This window comes from Cupressus sempervirens, chromosome 4, assembly GCF_028749045.1.
Source record: "Cupressus sempervirens isolate cs-2001-9-10 chromosome 4, ASM2874904v1, whole genome shotgun sequence".
NCBI classification, from domain to species: domain Eukaryota; kingdom Viridiplantae; phylum Streptophyta; class Pinopsida; order Cupressales; family Cupressaceae; genus Cupressus; species Cupressus sempervirens.
Window position 1 is genome coordinate 122120990 of NC_143121.1, and position 22713 is coordinate 122143702.

At 32.6% G+C, this 22713-nt stretch overlaps 1 protein-coding gene across 1 annotated transcript; it reads left to right on the forward strand.

Annotated features, from left to right (window-relative positions):
- The first annotated feature begins 4579 nt into the window (after positions 1 to 4579).
- On the forward strand, positions 4580 to 8209 carry LOC149560230 (laccase-11-like). The gene is made up of 6 exons (XM_089824557.1): positions 4580 to 4734; positions 5780 to 5931; positions 6016 to 6260; positions 6366 to 6500; positions 6708 to 7640; positions 7740 to 8209. Exons 1-6 carry the CDS (start codon positions 4627 to 4629, stop codon positions 7868 to 7870), a joined length of 1704 nt encoding a protein of 567 aa, XP_089680683.1. The 5' UTR covers positions 4580 to 4626; the 3' UTR covers positions 7871 to 8209.
- The last annotated feature ends 14504 nt before the right edge of the window (positions 8210 to 22713 follow it).

Sequence of the window (22713 nt, forward strand, 5' to 3'; positions counted from 1 at the left end):
CACCCATCTTCGAGAGAATACCCTGCAATCCTTTCATTAGAGACGGACTTCTGATCAACTCATTACCACCTTTTTCTCTCCCTTGTCTCCTCCACGGGGTTTGAAAAGGCCTTCCACTACTTCACATTCCAGATCTATCAAATATTGTACCAGTCTCTACAGGCAGCATTAGTCCTATAGGGGTTTTTCATGACATTTGAAGACTATGGATTGTGCACAGATGTACCTCTCTATTACGGATTTCTTTATGGCAATGAAGGACCCTTAGTCCTTACCTTGTCTTTCTTTCTTCTTGTTGCTTTGTTTCCTTTTCAGTCACTATTTGGTGCCTTTGCTTGGTTGGCTCTTCTGTTTGTATGCTCAGTCCCATAAACCATTTTGGTTTTTCATGGACATTAATAATTTTATTTTATCTATCTTATCTTATCACCTTCTACCATTCTCATTCATAAAATTTACCTTGCAAGCTTTCTAATTTTTTTCTCAAAACATTTTTGTCTCCTCCATAGATAGTTTGCAATGCATCCCACATTTTCTTAGTAGTAGTTCAATCCTTTATGTCATCAAACTCGGCATAGCTAAGGGTTGATGCAATCTCGAACATAGCCTGATTGTGTTCTTGGCTTCTCTTTCATCTGTTGAGTTTTCAGAGGACTTGATATTGTCACATGCATGTTCCACATAATGTATTGCACCATCTCCAATTCCTACTAAATGCAACTTCATCAAACTCTTCCATGTAGGGAAGTTCTCTTTGTTCAACTTCGACACCTCCTTTTTGTACATCTTGATCTTTAGCTCAAAGTACCTTAAAAAATTTCTCTACAAGCACCAATGCTCTGATATCAATTGTTAGAATGATTTAGAATAATTGAGAAGGGGGGTGAAACAATTATTCTCAGGTCTTGATGTATTAATTGAAATTTTAAACACTTCAAATACTTTAGATCTACAAATTCAAAAGCTTGGTCTCTATAACAAATAATCAGTAACATAAACTTGTAGTCCATTATCCTACTAGTGACAAATTTGCATAATGTAAAACATTAACATTAAAACATCTCAAATGACATCCACACAAGTATGACAACAAGATTTAACATGGAAACCCAATTTGTGAAAAACCACGAGTAACATGTTACCAATTTTTCACTCTTCTAAAGTGAGCTCCTATTAGAGGTTACAAAACACACTGTTAAATGTGACCTTGTTAAAGGATTTATTTACCCTATTAGGAGTGGCCTTGTTAGAGGGCTTAAGAACATTTCATTAGAATGCCATCTTGATTAACGGATCTACATGACTATTAAGTCAACCTTGATTAAAGAATTTCAATACTGATGTAATAGTTAGAAAGTAACGGTAGATTGATCTGACAAATACAACTCATTTTGCAAATGTAGTCATAGTTTGTTTCATATGTTGATCCATTGAATTGCCTCTATTGTCATCTCTATCTCTGATCTACTTAGCAACCCTTCAAGCAATGAACTTCACCTCTTCATAACTCTTCTTGGCCTCCTACTCAAGTTATTCAATCAATAGCATCAACAATAGCTCTAACCTCATTAGGTTAGCCCTTGTACCTCCTTAAATAAGTAATTCTGATCTTTTGCCACTTAAACATCACTGTAGATCTTAGGGTTAAGTCAGATTCTTCGAATCCTTCCATCATTTCGTCTCCTATATTCTCTTCTAAAAAATTCTCAAAATTTCTCCTTGAATTCTTGCATAGAAACACTCAAACACAGTTTCCCTTGAATTAAATGCTCTAGGTTATCCATCCTTATCTTTAACACATTTTACATATTCTAAGAAATTAACCATGTTAGCTGGAAATAACAATTTCCTCATAATCTATCAAATGTTGTCCATCAACCAACATTGTGTTTTGACACTCGATCATCACTGGATTACTCGATCGCTATAAATTTTTTGTTCGGCACATATATTGTCACTTGGTCAGTACTAATGTTTGGTCGACACTATATTTGCTTGGCTTATACTAGTGCTTGGTCGACACTAGCATTACTCAACATAAAGTTCAAGTTCCTTAATCTTCTACTCTTTTGCTTGGTCAAGCCTATACATTTGGTCATTCTTTGATCACTTCTTCTAGGCTTCATTACAATTGACTTGTTCACTTAGGTTATGATTAAACAATCATATTATCTTGTCAGTCTAACTAATCAAGTACCCATTGTAGTTCCTTTCATAATTCAACCTTTCCTCTAGGTCCTTTCGTTATGTCCTTCTCAAATCCTCATCATTAATCATCTTGATATGGCACTCTACTCAAATAGCAATTGTCTTACCAATAAGGTTTGATATCAATGATAACATAACAATTGTCTCAATTGTAGTTAACATATTACCCTCCAAAGTACTCCATTTTTTAAGCTATCTATATAAATTTAAAATAGAACTAAAACCTTCTTTTCAACATCAACATTTCATTAATTGGCTTCAAGTCCAATATGTACCATTGCAATCAACTTATACTAACTTATTGAAATAAATTTGTCTGAAAAAATGCATAACACAAGAATAATTAAAACACTTGGTTGTTTGAATGTAATATACTAACACTACCATATTTAAAGGTTGTGGTCTTGCTTTTTCCCAATTTTTCCATCATAAGTTTAAAAGGAGAAAAACTAACATTACGATAATATTATAAATAAATAAAATTCCTCCCCATAAACTAAAAGGATTGTACATATTACGAAGAATGGAAAGCAACCAATTTTATATCTTTTGTTGCTTGTTCAACTACTTCTTTGTCTCAGTCATATGGGTTCAATAGTATAGGATTTGCATTCTTTATTTGTATTTTTAAATAAGAAATAACACATGCAAATTTATTTCCTCCTTCGAGAGTGTATTAAAAGGAGAAACTATCTAATTTTTCTACAACAAAAGTTATACTCTATCTTATCTTGTTTGTGCGAAATTAAGGACCAATGAAATTTTTGATTAGACATCACTTTTGATCAGATATATTACCATGTTGAATACTTTCTACTAAATTGTTGTTTTATGGAGGAAGCTATGTTGCATCTAGTTCTATAATTCTATTTAGAAAAAGCAATTCTCAACAATTTTGCTTTTGATCAAATTTATTACTTTTGATCAAATAGTATCCTATATTTCTTACATTCTTATACTATTCAAAGCCAACTTAAAGATGATAACGAGTCTTCTTGATATTACTTTTGCTTCTTATCAAACTTGAAAATTTAATTGCTATCCCAAGTGCAACATGTCCTTCACTGAGGACTCATTTTTGCCTCATACATCTCATAGTCATAAAACAAATTTTAGAAGATGAAGCCTTCCGAATTTACTGAATATTGCGGGGTTATAATATTTATGATAAATTTCTAGAGTTTTACGTTTAGCTTCTAAGAACATTAGTGACTAATTTAATATACATTTTTGCATTGTAAAAAAAATGACTTGCTTGAAAATTAAAACTCCTATCGGTGCTAGTTATTTCTAAATAACATTCTTCAACTTTTAGATACATATAGTCTTTATCATAGTTTAGTGTTTTGCTTGGAACTCTTTATTATAGTTTAGTTTTAGAAAAATTTTGTGCAACTAACACCATCACATTTGACTATTATTGGCATTTTTTATGGTTTTTTTTTTTTTTTGTAATTAGCTTATATAGATATTCTTAATTATAGTTCAATGTTGTGTTTGAAACTATTAATGATAGATTAATGTTTGAGTTTTTTATGCTACTAACATGATCGTACCTTAAATTGAATTGGCATGAATTGATGGGTAAGATCTTTTTTTAATTATTTGATTTATAGTCATTATTATAGCTTAATATTGTCCCTCAAGATATTTAGTATAAACTAATATTTGAAATTTTATACTAATAACATCATCATATATAACTGATATGAATATAATGCGATGGATAAATTGTATTGTTGTTATTTTTGTCATTAAGATTCAAACCCTACTGAAATGCTATCATAAAATATCCATCTCTAACTTCACAATTCATGACTTAGGAATCAATTGAAGAGAAAACTACCATTATGATATATAGGGTATGTAATTTAATGATATGGCTCCTCTCATTCTTTATTTTATGTCATTCAATTATAGTTTCAGAATTCAAATATCCGAGCCAAAACGCCACACACCTCAAACGTGATAAAAATGCATCCAACCAACCAAAGGTTGACAAATCATAATAATCAGTCTTTTGCTTTAAGCTCCAAAAATGGAGGTTGAGGTGGTAGATTCTGAGAAATGCATACCATTATTAAATCTTTTATGAGGTACTGTTTGGTTGGGCAAAACATTTCATAGAATTTGTTTTCCACAAAACTTGGGTGAATATGTGCTGAAACGGTTTGCAGAACATAGTTATTTAAGGTCGCACCAGACGTGTGATACTAAGTTACGTAGTCCACCCAAAGTTAGTATTTGCTTTGACGTTTCCCTTCTGTTTCTTATGCTTATCCAACAAACTCTGGTCGGACATTTCATTAAGATTTACGTCCGTGGCTTCCTTTGTTCTGTGTATAAAAGACCAAGTAGTCAAATTTAGTGAAGCACAGAGAGCAACAAAGGAAAAAAGAAAGAGAAGTTTGAGAAACAATGGGGAGAACAGTGAACTCGGTGCTGTTAACAGTAACAGTATTTCTTGTGGTTCTTTCTATTTCAGTCTGCATGGTGGAGGGAATAACCAGGCATTATAAATTTGATGTAAGTTCTGTTTACTTATGTCTGTTTAAAGCACTTTTGGCTGTGAGGTTGTGACAATGTGAATTTATTTGGTGTGGATTCAAATTTGCAAGAATTGTATGTTGAGCTTTGATCTTACGGTTCAGTGTACATATATTTTATAGTTCAACTTAAACAGCATAATCTAAGCTTTTAATTGTTCAGATGGCTCGTCATAAATTATACTAATAGATGGACCTACTAAAAAAGTAGTGATTTTAGAGGAACCATCAAAGCTTTCACCTGTTCAGATGGCTCGTCTTAAATATACTAATAGATGAACATTGCTGAAAAACTCATGATTTTGGAGTAATCATCAGAGATTTTACTTGTTCAGATGGCTTGTCTTAAATTACATTAATAGATGGCCCTCACCGAAAAAAGTAAAGTGATTTTAGAGAAACCATCAGAGATTTTACTTGTTCAGATGACTCATTTTAAAATACACTAATAGATGGACCTCACTCAAAAAGTTGTAAATTTAGAGGAACCATCAGAGCTTTTACTTGTTCAGATGACTCATCTTAAATTACACTAATAGATGGACCTTACTGAAAAAGCAAAGTGATTTTAGAGGAACCATTGGAGCTTTTACTTGTTCAGATGGCTCACCTTTAAAAAAAACTAATAGATGGACCTCATCAAAAAAAGCCATGATTTTAGAAGAATCATCGGAGCTTTTATTTGTTCAGATGGCTCATCTTAAATTACACTAATAGATGGACCTTTCTGAAAATGTAAAGTGATTTTAGAGGAACCACTCGCATAGGTCTGCTGTTTAAGCCCTACGCATTATATAGTTTGCTCTTTGATAATATAAAAAGTCTTTTAAAAGTGGCTGTTTTAATCAAATTTTCTTTATGTTTTTGGAATGGACGCAAATTCACAAGTATTTGTTTCTAGTTAAATATGGCCAAAGCCATCTAGAATTGAACCCAGCCTCAACTGAACCAAACAAAATATTATATATTAATTATTACCATGCTCCCTGGTCTTACTATGAATGGCTTTGGAATCCATGGTGCAGATACAATTGAAGAATGTCAGCAGATTGTGTCATACCAAGCCGATTGTCACAGTGAATGGGCAGTTCCCTGGTCCAACTATATCTGCTAGGGAGGGTGACACGGTGCTCATCAAAGTTACCAATCATGTGAAGTACAACATGTCCATCCACTGGTACGTTTAAGTATTACTGTTATTAATACACAATTAGAAAAGCTTTGTGATGGGTAATAATTAGGATTGGAATCGACATTGCAGGCATGGAATAAGGCAGCTGAGGACAGGATGGGCTGATGGGCCTGCTTATGTCACTCAATGCCCAATTCAAACTGGACAGTCTTATACTTACAACTTTACTATCACTGGACAGAGAGGGACACTTTTCTGGCACGCTCATATTCTATGGTTGAGAGCAACAGTCTACGGAGCCATTGTTATTTTGCCCAAACCAAATGTGCCCTATCCATTCCCTAAACCCCATAAAGAAATCACATTGATTCTAGGTCAGTGAAAGGGTTAATCAACAGATGGGTATTGTATTTAATTTGATATCATAACTAGTCGTTGCATATACACTGGGATTGAGTTATGGTTTCTTGTGTATGCAGGGGAGTGGTGGAATGCAGATGTGGAAGCTGTTGTAAGTGCAGCAATGAAGTCAGGAGGAGCACCCAATGTATCTGATACTCACACCATCAATGGAAAACCAGGCCCACTAGGCACCTTCACATGTCCTACCAAAGGTAAGCAAGAAATAAGCCTCAAGTGAGGGTTTTTTTCATTAGACTCCGTTTCAGTCAGTATATTCATCAGATTTTTTCTAAAAACTTCTCAGGATTCTCATAAGAGAATTACAAACCTTAAGGATTCTCATATTCTTGCCAAATAGTGTGTGTTATGCAAATAATGAAATCTTATAACAGAGAATTGTTGTTTCCCTTGCATTACAGATACATTTGTGCTTCCAGTTGAGCAGGGCAAAACATACCTACTGAGAATAATCAACGCTGCACTGAATGATGAGCTCTTCTTCGATGTGGCAAGTCACCACCTCAAAGTGGTGGAGGTAGATGCAGTGTACACCAAGCCCTTCGAGACCAAATCTGTGGTAATTGCTCCGGGACAAACCACGAACGTTTTGCTCCAAACAAACAAAAACCCTGGAAGGTATTTCATGGCCGCTCGCCCCTTCATGGATGCCCCCGTTCCTGTAGACAATAGAACCGCCACTGCAATCTTACAATACATCAATGCGCCCAATTCATCCTTCTCTTCCAACAAGATTGTGATGCCTCAAATCCCATCTCCAAATGATACCTCATTTGCCACCAACTTTAGCAGCTCTATCAGGAGCCTAAATTCTGCCAAATACCCCGCAAAAGTCCCACGGACGGTAGACCGCAATCTGTTGTTCACAGTTGGGCTTGCATTGGAATCATGCCCAACCTGCATAAATGGCACCCGTACATCTGCTTCAATAAACAATGTAAGCTTCGTCATGCCCAAAATTGCCCTCCTGCAAGCACATTTTAATAACATCAATGGGGTTTTCACTAAAGATTTCCCAGACAACCCTCCCAATCCTTTCAATTACACAGGGACACCGCCAAAGAATCTCTTCACATCCAAAGGAACAAGGCTCACTCGTCTCTCATACAATTCAAAAGTGCAATTAATTCTTCAGGATACCAGCGTCCTGACTGTGGATAACCATCCAATTCATCTCCATGGCTTTAATTTCTTCATAGTGGGTTCAGGGTTTGGTAACTATAACCCTAATAAAGACCCAGCAAACTTCAATTTAGTGGATCCTCCAGAACGTAACACAGTGGCCGTGCCGACAGGCGGATGGACTGCCATTCGATTCACAGCTGACAATCCAGGTGGGTATAAACCATATGCTTTCATTTTGCCCTTTCTCCCTTAAACATTTTGCATATCATTCTGTCTGGTCTGGTTGTTAAATTGTTATGTTTTTTCAGGGGTATGGTTCATGCATTGTCATCTGGAAGTGCACACAACATGGGGATTGAAGATGGCGTTTGTCGTAGAGAATGGGAAGGGACCCAATCAATCTATATTGCCTCCGCCAAAAGATCTCCCCAAGTGCTAGGGCTACTGCCATTAATTGGCTTTGTGTTCAATGCTTTTGCAGAGCGCGAGTGTGAAATGGTTTTGGGCGTCATAACAGTCTTGCAATGCGCCTCTTGGTCGAAATCAAGACCGGAAATGTGTGAAATTGTGTTTTTCTTATTTCCAGTTAGCCTAACTTGATTGAACAAAATCAAGAAATGTTTGAACATTTACAAGCGTGTATAAATGATGTTTTGTTTGGCTCTTAAACGGTACAAATTTCTGACGAAGGATTAGGTGTTTTGGAAATACAAAGAAGATATATGTGGACGTCATTGGGAATTATTTGTTAATATAAATTTATTTATTTATTTTTAAATTGGAAAAAAAATAACTAAAATACAATATAAATAGTGCAAACTAGCAAAATAGCTTGCATAAGAGAACAATATAATGTTGTTATAGTTTTACATTTCAAGTAAACAAACTTAAATCAGCATTGGTCTCAAAGGTTGCCCACCCTAACAAAAACAACTATTAACATATTAATCATTAGTGTTTAAAAGTTAGGTTAGATATTTTAGTTGTAGTAGTTATTTTATAGCAGTTACTAAACTGCTATATGACTACCTTATTTATGTAATGAATCTTGATGAACAGAATACAATAAAAGTTTCCATTCTGCTTACATTGTTTTCTATTACATCAAATTTCCAGGCCTAACAGTAGTATCAGAGCCAGGTTAGAAGGAATGTGAAATATTGTGGGCTCTCTTGTCGTTGGCAGCCATGGCCATCAATATGAATGCATAGAAAATAGATGATGGTTGCAGGTTTAGATTTGTGAGTTATGTTAGAAATTTTATATCATAATTGATCAACAATAAAGTATTGTTTGGATCACTATTTTATTTACCTCTTTGTTTCATTTCAAATGCAACAAATTTTTGAAATGCACCCAATTTCTCATATATCAATATTATTGGGTTTGTTGTCACAAGAATCAGGAATTGAAAATCAAATATTTTGAATTGCATGATAATTGGTTTGAATGGAGAAAGAAATTTTGCATTTAACAATCAGTTTTGGAAAAAAAAATGTATGAGTTTTCAGTTTGAATTGTTGACCGATCAAATTTCAACGATCTCTTTATTGAGACCTTTTTGTGTTTGAGTTATCAAGCACTATATAGTCAGCCTAAGAAGTAGATTGGCATAAATGGTGTGAAGAGGATCAAAGATTACCTATGCTTGTAAGATATTTTTGGGTATAGATTGGAAAAGTCATTTATTTCATCCAATTAATTTCCTATCATTGGAATAGGTCCTTGCATTTGTGTATGGCTTCTGGTTAGATCACATGCAACATGATGGTTGCCTCAGGGAGGCAACTACTTTCACCTGCAACTATAAAGACAAAATAGCGGTTGTATACAGGCATACAAAGTTGGTTTGGGTTCATAAATTGAATGGTAATGTGATTAAATCTTTGGCCAGATGACATATTTTCTTTTCTTTTAGAGTGTATTATTTTATCAGTAGATGGAATGCATTGATATATATTGATCATCAAATGTTGACATACATCTAAAACATTGAGAAAGTTTACATGCTTTTAGACATAGAGAAGATATTGTTCTTATGACTATTGAAAGCACCTATTAAATGTTCGAATAAACTTAGCCAATGTGTTAAAAAAGAAATGGGTTTCTCACAATCTACAGGATGGTAGGTTAACACTGTCAGGAATATATAGCAGAAGATTTGATAGATTTCTATTGTAGAGAACTCAAAGAATTTATAAGGGAAAAGCCTTGGAAGTACAAATACAATTACCAAGAAGGAAAGTAAATTATCTTAATGTGTATGATAGTGTCTTCATGCATTGGATACATGGTTAATTATATGCTTGCTAGTGATCAAGGAACAAGAATAGGTATATTTTCTTCATCTTGTTCTTGAAATAAGAAGTATGCATTTCATCTTAGATTGATGAGATAAAATTATTTTTTTTAATGTTGGAGATAAAATTTGTGATCTATACTGATGCACTCCACCTAGCAATGAAGATAAATATGTGGTATCTTGTCATGCCCCGCCAAGCGATCCAAAGAATTTCACTAAGTTTGCCAAACCAATTTTTTTTTTTTTTTTAAACATGAAAGATAAACCATTCATAACATTTGCGGAAGCAATAGTAACATCCAACTAATAGTAAACATAACATACTTAACAGATTACATTCTTTAAGGATCCCTTAATGTTGAATCACATCTAAATTAACTATTCATCTAACATCACATCCTTATGAAATAACAATGATACATCCAATGTTCTCAAACAATATACAAGTGTCCTTTTTGTACTTACATTTTAGTTTAGCTCAATCATCCACCATACATATCACAGGGTATGAAAAGCTTAAAAGAATATACATCTGTGTAAATAAAGAACATCATCATCCAATACTAATCCATGATGCAATAACATAATGAAATCATAAACCATACATGATACATCATCGCAAAAGATATAAACATCCATCACAACATATAACCATATATCACAAACATAATTAACTAAGTGCACGGTTCCCCCCAACCGTAAATAGCATCATTAGACCATTGTGGATCCTAGCCATCCCTCCGTGCGTAACATTCCAAAGCACCGAAGAGATCATCGGTATTAACATAGTAGGAATGTCACTCCTAAAACATCCTACTAACATGCAAAGTACAGCATAAGATATCATCATCTAACATATGCAAATCATCAATGTAAGAACATACCAGTAAATGCATTCATCATAAGGTATATCATCTATCATAATGCTCCAAGATCATAATGAAGATAAGTACCAACCAAGAAAGCATCAGCCACGGTGTCTCAGATGGATCTCAAATGATAAGAGTGAAAAATACACTACCACCCGACCGTGTGGAACCTAAGTGGTCCACTCCCATCGTGCTGAGGAGATAATCTCAAGTCCCAAATAGGATATCAATTACAAAGCACAAATCTCTATAAGTCCAGGAATCCTAAAAGTATACTAACTCAAAGGTTCCATCACACAAAAATCGACATCTAAATTCCCAGAGGCACACAATGACATGTAGGAAACCTACTCTGTAAGCGGGAAAGTGTCATCGCATTTATCACGTACAAGTTACCCTGGCAGTTAGCTAAACTCCACGGGTCCATACTAATCTCATGTGGCCACTAGTATCCTCTCATACTGATGAGGCATACTACAGAATGCACGATCGCAACCATGCGTTCTCACTACTCCCATCCTAGCCTGTACAAGCACTCAAAGCATGGGCGAGAACCAAAACAATTATCTTTTTAGGTTCATTTAATCCCCATTTAGTGTGTAAATGTTATCACTTATTAACCAAACTTACAATGAGTTACCCTGGCAGCCACTTAGGGCCCCAGCCCCCATTGCAAGCCACTTCCCGACACTACAAGTAGATTACCTACCCTAAGCTCATGGAATCATAAAATCACCATAGTCCTATACAAGCGACTGTAAAGAAAATCCAAAAGATAATCCATAAAAAGAATCATCAAATATCCATGATAAAAGCATCAAATATCCATAATAAGAATCATCAAATCTCCATGAGCATCTAAAAAGCATCCATAGAAAATCATGACCACAACAGTTCTCTATTGGCAACTGAAGGCATCAATCTCAAAATCATACTGATCGAAGACTCCAAAACGGTTGAGTCAAAACATGTCACAACATGACATCATCAAGAAATAAATTCACATTTCAGTCCCATCATGGCGATTGGAAAATAATCCAAGGATAACTGATCGATGACTCAAAAATGATTAGCTCAAGTGTCTCATACATCTCAGCTTCACACATGAAGACTGATGAACAATAACAATCAGTAAATACAAACATTTCATAGAGCATATGATCACATTACCATGGTTGGGCTTATAAAGATCGAGACCAAATAAGATCAACATGCCAACACATCTCATAACCCCCAAGCCTCTAGTAACAACCTAGGACTGGTCAACACTAGTCAACCCAAAACCCAAAACAAGAAGCATATAGAATACACGATGCAAACACATGTTTTGGTTTACTAAATTCACATAGTGGAATAATGTGTAGGGGTTTCCAGTTTTCTGTTTGCAAGTATATTTTCAAGTGTCTTAAGTTTCATCATTTGACCTACAAGTCAACCCATTGTCCCCGATAGCATTATTCTTTCGTTATTAAGAATTACATTCTAAGAATAACTTAAGGATAAATATTCACTAAATTGATCATCATTGACCTTTAATTAACTTGTTCTCTTTATTCAACTAAGATCCATATTCTAATTGATTAACCCTTCTTTAATGTTACTTGAACTTCCAACATAAATCAAGGATCATTCTTCGTTATATAATAAGAGAACCAGTTATCAATCTTTGAATAAGAAGATTATAACTTAAATAAAATGATCAACTTAATCAATCAATTAACATAGGTACACCATCCTTGACCCATTAACATTCTAATAGTTCTCAATTAGAAACTTAATTAAGTATTACTAAAGTTTGAGTCTTTTAATTTAATTGTTATCATCTTTGATAACCATATAATATCTAAAGTCATAATTCAAGTCATAAGAGTACGACTTATCATCTTCGATGTAAATATTTAACAACTCTATTACATAACTTGATTATTAATTAAATCTAATTAACTCTAATTGAGTTAATTAATAATTACATAACCATATCCATGACCTAATGAATGTCATTTGATCAACTATACTCTAATCGCAATATTATTTAAATTAAAACTTATTAATAACTTGTTAATAATAACAAGTTATTATAAAGATCTTGTTAATAAATCGACCATAATATTCCACCTATGAATTAAACATTCTCCTTCAACCATTATCCAATTGTAATTAAATCTAGTTTAATTAGATTAATCATATAAAACCAATTAAAAGTCATCTACACTTAGAAATGCTAACAAATAGTTAACACATTAATAAGATTTATCTTAATAGTAATCATACTAACATTGATTATCATTGTTTAATATTTATATTTATACCCATATTATAATCATTTTAGAACATCTTCCTTTATTAATCTTAATTAGATAGTATTGAATTAATCAATATGATATATTCAGGATTCACAGTCTATACCTCTGAAACATATTGATGGTAACTTAAAATATAACTCAATATTACTAAAGATTTAAACCCCTCAATTATCAATTGGGTAACACACCATTTAATCCTACTTTATAAATTCTTAATTCTTAAAGTGTTTAGCAATGATTATATATATTATATGGCGTAAAAAAAACAAGTTAAAGAATGTAAATATGTTTTACATAAACTAAATTTATTATGAATCGAAATTCATAAACTCTACACATAATACACAAATAATTAATTAAGGGATATCTCACATCCCTGTGAACTTTTAAAGCTGCACTTCTTATAACACATGGTCATGCGCTACCTTAGTGATCGTGTGGTCTCTATCGCTAGCACAGAGGCCAATACCCTTATGTGACAGGTGAATGGTCAACGGATGAATTGTGTTATGTATATATTTTTTGTTTATTTAACATTAACACGAGTTAATGGTATTCGGCAGTATTTGAAAGAAAAGCGTGACAATATGGGTCGCGTGGTTTAAAAGCCCGACCAGACAATCTTGGCCTGTGGTTGCAGGTCCACTGGCACATTCTTTAAATGGGTACAAGTCAATATATTATCTTGTTTCTAATTAACATTTATACTAACAAAAAGAGAACTCGCCCAGCTTTTAAAGCACTGCGAAAACATTGCATATAATATGATAAAATACTAAAGTCGATTTACAAGGATTCATAATATTAACATGTTACCAGTCTTAAATGCATCACATACCACCACGCTTTATAAAATTAAACTTTATAAATATTGATACATATACACAGGCGATCAAATTGATGTACTTGTTTCACAGCCAATAGCTTGATAATCCATGTGAACCCTTATGCACCTTCCTGCCATCAAGTACACCGTAGTCACAGTGTTGATGCCAGTACAAGCTACCATACAAGATAGGAAGAGGTGAGTGGGTGCAATGCCCCATAAATTATATATACAATTTTCTTTTAAACTTAATCATATAAACTGTTTAAAACACCCCCCTGCGATTCATATAACGTTCAATGTTTTAATGACCCTTCTATGAATGTTGCCGCTACCCAACCATAGGTACGGTGGGGTTAGTGAGGCGTAGTACACACTGGACCCGCCCATTAAAAAGGGTAAGGGGCATGGGGATAAATTCTCCTCCCCCCAGCCACATTATATGCTTTATATCTATAAATATATTTATATATTTTATTTTTTCTTGAAATATTTTAAATGTTGTTTTAGCATACATGTGTGTGTGTGTGTGTGTGTGTGTGTGTGTGTGTGTGTGTGTGTGTATTTACATTATTTGCTAATATAATCTGATAGATAGACTACTGTCAACCATCCAAATTATAACTTAGAATCTTTCTTTAAAAGTTCATTTCATTTCAAATTGTCGAATTAAAAATTCTCAATTCTATTCAATTCGAACCCGAACCCAGTTTAGAACTAGTTTCTCCTTAATTGGATCTAGGGTTTTCCATTGTTTTCTTCTCAACCAAATAAAATATCTAGATTCTAATTTAATCACAAAGAGTATTCGGACACATATAACAGTCACAATGGAGACAGGAAGAGAAATAGTGCAAAGAGAATATGTGAATATCACGAGTGCACCTGGACACTGATGTTAATCCGCCATGCCTCAGAAGTCCATAGGAAATCCCTTCCTTCTCCATCATCGCAATTTCTCCATGACCCAAGCCAACCAAATCCTCCAAGCGACTAGAAGTGCTAGAAGAATCATAAGAGTATGTAGAAACGTATGAGCATGTAGAAGCGTATGAGCTTCTCCAATGCATGTAAGCTTTGAAGCTTCCATTTTAGCTTGAGGCTTGTAGCTTCCATTAAGCTTGTAGCTTGTAGCTTCCATTCAGCTTGTCCAAACATACTAGGAGAGCCTCTATTTAAAGGCCTCTAAGATGCATCTAGAGTGTCTCTAGAAACAACTAGAAGATAAGCATGACAACCAAGCATGAGTCTTCTCCAACCTTCTAGATGAGTCTTAAGGTTGTAGACACCATGTGCTCAAATAAAATGCTAACTTCTAAGTGTAGACAACTTAGTGCATTCTTAGAGTGCAAACCCCTTTGTTGTCTACATGACAACTCCCAAGAATTTGCCAACTCCTATGTGAGCAAATATTAAAATAATGAACAATAATTAATTTAATATTTACTTTACTCTTTCCAATTTTATTTATTTATTTATTAAATCTCATGCACAAACTTTAATAATTCCACTTTTCAATCTTAATATATTTATATTTTAAGCACATGAAATTTAGAATATTTTAATAATTTTAATATATTTTCTACTTTTAAATTTCATTTTCAAAACTTAATTACTAAAATATTTATTAGCTTTAATAGTAATATTATTTAGTCATTTATTTAAAAATGAACTCCAAATATATTATTATTAAAATAAATATTGTCACATTCCAAATTTAAACTTTTAACTTTTATTTTCAAATTTAATTATTTTATTTAATTAATTTCTCAATTAATTAAATAAAATAAATATTAAAATACCATATTAATTTTTCATTAAATTAAATCATTAATTAAATCTTTTAATTAGGCTTAATTAACAGAAAATACACCAAAGACTCACAAGGGTAAAATACGAAAATCCATCATAGCCAAAATACATACAAAATCAAACCAAGGGTTTATATCACGAATTACGTTATCCAACATATTCGGAGGGTACTCAATTCAGATACTTGTCCTAATTTCCAATTAGAACAAATGTCTTAAAGGGTTGGGATTTGGACTTGAGAATTTATCTCCCCTCTCTTATCATTGAGATAATGTGATAGGGTACGCTCATCCTGGCAATTCAGGAAAGTCGATACCCGGTACCTGCAACCTACATAAAAACCATGCATGTACAAGCACAATATATACTAAGCTAAACAGGCAATGGCAGGAAGTGGTGCATCGTGTAGATCCCGACTAGCAGGTGACTACGACTCCCTTCCTTAACCACATCAGAAACGCCATACAAAAGCAAACACGCACACCATACACATGAAAGTATGGGATAAGTATCCATAAGAAAACACATATGATAATAAATCATCTTACTAATCATCATTAATAACTGTAAACACTGAAAATAATCATCATGCATACATGAAATGTAGAGTCTAAGTAATCTCGTGAGATAATAAACTGAATCCATAGCACAATATCTAATTGTCTCAAAAGAATGTTGCTAACCAACAACATAAAACTAGCTCTAAAAGAGTTTAGCAACGATAACAAAATGCGAACTAGAGGCAGGCACTACATCCACCCCCCCTGGGATTAGGCTTACTCCTGGAAGCCTACAAGAATGAAAAAACTAAGATACTCACTATGTGGGTCCCATTAAACCCTTTCTCCCTATAGGGGAATATGATCCGACTGAGGATATTACAACACACTTAGAGCAATATGATTCTGGTTTAATAGTAAACTGAAAACTATATCGATCCAACATCATTCCTTTAACAACTACTGAAATAGATCCCCTAATACATTCTAAACAAGAGCAACTTAATGCTTGCAAAGATAATCAAGGGCATACTACCTTGAAACATAGATATAGGATACATGTTTTGCAACTAGAATGAGCTTCAATTTTCAGTTTTGCCTTCGTGTAGGTTTAGGTAGAATTTCCAGTTCTGAAAGCTAAGTGTTGAAGTATGGAAAATGTGCAAGTAACAGTTTTAACTTCTGTTTCAGTTCACCTAGTTTCAAGTTTTAGTTTGAAAGAGATACACATGATAGTTCAAAGTTTTCATTTTGTTCAACTAGTTAACAACTAGTGGCATTCCAATATACCCAGAGCTCCCAATGTTGAAATTCGAGCTCTGATATATCTTATCTAATTTCTTATCACATGAACTCATTTCCTCTCATCTGTCAAGGGGAGGTTATTCATTTCACAATTCATTCACTTCCTTTCATCTATCAAGGGGAGGATATTCTTATATTTTAGATTCAAGCAACTAATAGATTAAAGAAACTAACAATTTCGACAGATTCAAGTGAGTGACAATCTTAGAAGTATGTCAGATTCAAGCTTAAGTGAGTGACAATCTCATATTCAAGTTCAAGTAAGTGGCAATTTCAGATTCAAGTCCAATTAATTTCATATTCAAGCAACTAATAGATTCAAGCAATTAACAATTTCAGCATATTCAAGTGAGTGACAATCTTAGAAGTATGTCAGATTCAAGCTTAAGTGAGTGACAATCTCATATTCAAGTTCAAGTAAGTGGCAATTTCATATTCATGTACAATTAATTTTAGATTCAAACTCAATGTAATCATTTTCAAACAAATGGACATAAATGGACAAAACAAGTTTATTGTGCAGGTAATGTCTACTATTATCAAAATGTACTATGGACAAAACAATTCATAACACCCAATGTGCTCTTATCAAATCGTAAAATGGAAAAACAAGTCCATAACACTCAATGTGTGTTATTCTATTGCACCCAATGTGTGCTATTTTCAATGATTATGCACCCAAAGTGTGCTAAATCAAAAGGGACAAAATAAGTCTCAAACTGAGACCTATCAAAGCAATAGGCTCATTATATAAATTTAAAGTCCATCAATGGACAACATGCTAAAGTATACAAGTTTGAACCCTACAAGTTCAAGTGGAGTTTAGATCATATCACATGTACAAGCTTTCAAAAGATTATTCAAATCAACCAGCAAATGTTTATGGTTGAGTTCAAAGTTTGAAGAGTTCAAAATACTCCTAATTTTATGTAACCCTTTCTGAAGGGGGGTTTGTTAACGTATTAATCATTAGTGTTTAAAAGTTAGGTTAGATATTTTAGTTGTAGTAGTTATTTTATAGCAATTACTAAACTGCTATATGACTACCTTATTTATTTAATGAATCTTGATGAACAAAATATAATAAGAGTTTCCATTCTGTTTACATTGTTTTCTGTTACATTAGATTTTCGGGCCTAAAAAACAACTACTTTCAACTGCACAAACTTTGTTGTAGTCTATGCTTAGTAATTTGAAGTGAGCTCCAAAATTGAGAGGAAAATTGTATATATGCTTAGTTGGTTGTCTAACTACACAGCTCGATGTCAAAGTGGATAAGTTAACAAAACATCTTTATCCATCTTGCCTCCAGTGCCAATAAGATTTTCCCCAAGTAATTGTGCTTGAATCTCTTCGAGAGTGATAAGAAGATCATGATTTGATTGGAGTGAGTTTCTCAAAAGAGTGAGATGGAGGGAGAACTTCCATTTGAATAGTATAGAAGGTATGTGAGAAGGTTGCAAGACAATGGAATTTCCAAAGTTTTTTCAAGAAAATATATCTAAAAGTTTGAGAGATGGTATTGAGGCATGGGAAGAGTCCAAAAAGTGTGGACTTCCAAGACCAAGCTTATGGAAAAGGGGCGAAAAGATTAGAAATGAAAAAACTCCACAAGCATTGGCATGAGGACAAAACTAGAAAGAATGTTTTATAGTTTCTTTTCTAGCATTAAAAGGGCAACAAAGGATTTGGTGTAATGAAGGATAAATGAGCTCCAATGAGATCTTCACATGAAGAATTTTCCAAGTAGTAAGCTAGGCTTGGGCCTCTACTTTGGACTTCCAAATCTGAGTGCTTAACATATTCCACTTTGCATGTTTGAGTTTCCACTTCCATTTACAATTAAGGTGGACAGATAAAAGAAAATTTGGCAAAAACTTTCTATAAATAACTTTTAGCAGAAAAGCATGGAGATTATGGTTACTAGGCCATTTATAATTAAAAAGGAAGTCATCATGGCAAGAGGCGGACAACAAAGAGTACAATTCATGAGCATCCATAATTTGGATTTGATTGATAGGAAGCTCATCTGAAGGGGACAACTTGAACTATGACTTAAGAATAGGTCATGGTGTCCAATTAAAGTGTACAGTGCTTACCCCTAGTTTACTTTTCATGTTATATTGTTGAATTCTTTTAAGCCAGCTTTTATGGTTACGTGTTATGATTTAGTGGTACTTGGTTACCTGATTTGATTGATGTTATTTCATACTTAGTTTATATATTTGATGAGCTACTTGATACTCGATTATTTCACATGTTCATGGTTATTCTTTTGATGATGATGCTTTGTATGTTTCATATAGTGATTTGAGTTAATTTCATAATTACAACTATATGAGTGATTTATATATGGTTTTATGGTTACTTACCCCATACTTGCATGTGTACAATGGACATGTATGTTTTACTTTACATTTGACATTTTTTATGTGGTTGAGGGAGGGCGTCATAGTCACCTGCTAGTCGAGATCTACACGATGTACAACTCCCTATCATTGCCTATTTAGTTTAGATTTATACACATATATACATATTTGGCTTTTATGCAAATTACAAGTACCAGGCATCAACTTCCCTAAATTGCTAACATGAGCGTGCCCTATCGCAATATCTCAATGGTAAAGAGGAGAGATAGTTCTCAAGTCCAAAGCCTAACCTTGAGCTAATTGTCCTAGAATATATGACAAGTATCTGAGATATGTGCCCTTCTGAATTTTTCAAGTGATGTGAATTTAAGATTTTGACCCTTGAGTTTGAATTTGTGCTTTGTCTTTTAGATGGGTTTTCTCATTAAGTTTGTGGGTTTGCTATGATTTTCAGTTATAATTAAATCAAATAAAGATAGTATTAAATGATTTCATATAATGAAAATTTTATAAAGAAAAAATTAAAATTTAATTAATTAGGAAATTAATTAAATAGAGGAAATAAATTTAAAGATTTAATGAAAAGATCAAATTTGGTGTAACTATATTTATTTAATTTAATAATAATAAATTTAGAAGTTACATTTTAATAATAAACTTTAAATATTATTATTAGTTAAATTAATAAATATATTTTCTAAAAAGTCTTATTATTTAATAAAAACAAAGTGAGAATAATTTAAATAAAAGCAAAAAGTATGCACAAAAAATTAAATAAATTAATATAATAAAAGAGAAGGCTTTTGCATGTTCGTAAAATTAAAACCCTAGTTGAGAAATTCTTTATTAGAAGATTAGAGCTCATTTCTCCATACACAAGTTTTTGGGGAGCAAAACTTGGAATTGGAGCAAAAGAATTGTTGAAAGTTTTGTAGGGTTTGGATTTGCATGTATTCATAGGTTGTCTTATATTTTAGCTGTTGTTTTGAGGTAGGGTTTGAAAACCCATTGTAGAATTTTATTGAAAGATTTGTCTACTTTGTGTCTAGTTAAAACTTTATTGAAAACCCATTGTAGAATTTTATTGAAAGATTTGTCTACTTTGTGTCTACTTTATTAGAACTTTATTCTAATTAAAAAGCAAAAAGTATGCACAAAAAAATAAATAAATTAATATAATAAAAGAGAAGGCTTTTGCATGTTCGTAAAATTAAAACCCTAGTTGAGAAATTCTTTATTAGAAGATTAGAGCTCATTTCTCCATACACAAATTTTTGGGGAGCAAAACTTGGAATTGGAGCAAAAGAATTGTTGAAAGTTTTGTAGGGTTTGGATTTGCATGTATTCATAGGTTGTCTCAGATTTTAGCTGTTGTTTTGAGGTAGGGTTTGAAAACCCATTGTAGAATTTTATTGAAAGATTTGTCTACTTTGTGTCTCCCTGTGTGCTTGCATAATGCTTGTTAATATATTGTATTAATCTTTGGATAAAGAATTATGTTGTAGATTTTGAAAATAAAATCTCATTAATCAAGAAAACATGACTATGGAAAATTGTAGAAAAAATTAGAGAATTATTACGACTATATTCTTTTAAAACCATTCTAATTCGATTATAGAAATTTGGAAGAAAATACCAAATTGATCAACTAGGGTTTGAACTTTAAATTTGTCATGGGATTATCACGAGTTTTCTAAATAAAGATAAATATTCTTCTTATATCTAAAATAATTTAATTGCAAAATTTATTGGAAAAGAAAAAGATTAATTGAGAGAAAAATATGTTGTAGCTAAACTTATACATTCATGTGAAAATAAATATGCTAAATATATAAAACTAAGTATATTATGGTTGCATAATTTGAGAGATAAAAGGCATGCAAAAATATTAATTGAATGTTTATCTTTATTTTATAAAATTGTAATTTAATTTTTAGATTTTATATTATTAAAATAATAATAATATTTTAAAAATATTTTTTGTGATTAATTGTTAATTTTGGAATTTTTTTTTTAAAAATTAAATATTAATTTATTAGGTTTAGTGAAACTAATAGTTACATATAAATGATTTTGTATTTATTAATGTAAGTAGAGAGTTAATAAATAAATTATTGTAATTTAGTTATATTGTAAAAGAAGATATAGTGGAGTTCACTATATAATCATCTAGTTATGAATATTTAATATTATAAGAGAAATTGTAAATAACTTAATTATTATATAATTTCAAGTTCGAGTTATCTTGAGTTGCATTATGAAGTAAAGGAAAAGTAAATATTAATATTAGACTTAAATAGAAGTCAAATTAATATTTTAGAAATGAAATTGATATTAAGATTTAATTTAATAATATACATTTATGTTATTAATTAAATCATTCATGATTTTAGATTATTTAAATTAATAACATGATAATATTGCATGATTGATAACCTTTATCCAACTGTGACACGACTATGAAATGTAAACTTGAGTTTGACGCAAATCAATTTTCATGTAATTATATTTTTCTCATTTTTCTTTTTCTTTTTTAAAGAGAGTAAATAACTACACTTGTTTTAAATACATGTTGAGATGTCATGTTTTATTTAGTGGTGGGTTTGGAGGAAACTTAGTGGTTTGACTAGATAGGCATGTTTACCAGAGGCTTGGGAAGTGGTTGCTTTTATGATGCTTTTATGTGATGTTTTGTCACGATTATTTTATTCGCAACCAATATGCCATGTTCATGTGTTTGTGTGATGAGATCGAGTTCTTTTTTGTAAGCTCATGTATTGTGATTTTTTTGGTGTAACCTATGAGGTTTTTAATCAACTATCTATTGGTGCTTTCCAGTTGCTTGTATAGGACTGAGGTGAATATTGTGATTTATCTATTGGTTCTTTCCAGTTGCTTGTATAGGATTGAGGTTAATATTGTGAATTATCTATTAGTATTTTCTAGTTACTTATATAGGACTAAGGTGAATATTGTGGTTTTATGAGATATGTTTTTTATGAGCTTAGTGTAGGTTATCTATGTGTATGTTGGGAAGTGGCTTGCAATGGAGGTCAGAGCCCTAAAGAGGTTGCTTGGGTAACCAATTGTAAGTTGTATTAATAAATGATAACATTTCATTAAATGGGTCAAAATGACTCAACAAGAGTCAGTGTTTTACCTCGCCCATGCCTCGAGTTTTAGTACAAGTTAGGATTCAAGTAGAGAGGATGCTTGGTTGCGATCTTGCTTCGTTAGTATGCCTTGTTTGTAAGAAAGGATATTGATGCCACATAGAGCCACTAGGGGGTCAGAGTCCAAAGAGGTTGCTAGGGTAATATTAGAGTTAACTCATGTGATGACACTTGCCCACATGAATATTAGGTTTCTTACATGTCTGGGTTTCCTCTAGGATTAGGTATTACTTGTGTACTTGGTACCTTTGAGATATATTGCTATCAAGATTCCTTGACCTAGATTCTTGTTACAACTTTTGGTTTGTTATCCATTTGGGACTT

Bases quoted from the DNA above. Each gene is read 5' to 3' on its own strand.
- LOC149560230 (XM_089824557.1), top strand. From the start codon at position 4,627: ATGGGGAGAACAGTGAACTCGGTGCTGTTAACAGTAACAGTATTTCTT. The intron at 4,735-5,779 runs GTAAGTTCTGTT...TCCATGGTGCAG, and splicing joins CCAGGCATTATAAATTTGAT to ATACAATTGAAGAATGTCAG. The intron at 7,641-7,739 runs GTGGGTATAAAC...ATGTTTTTTCAG, and splicing joins ATTCACAGCTGACAATCCAG to GGGTATGGTTCATGCATTGT.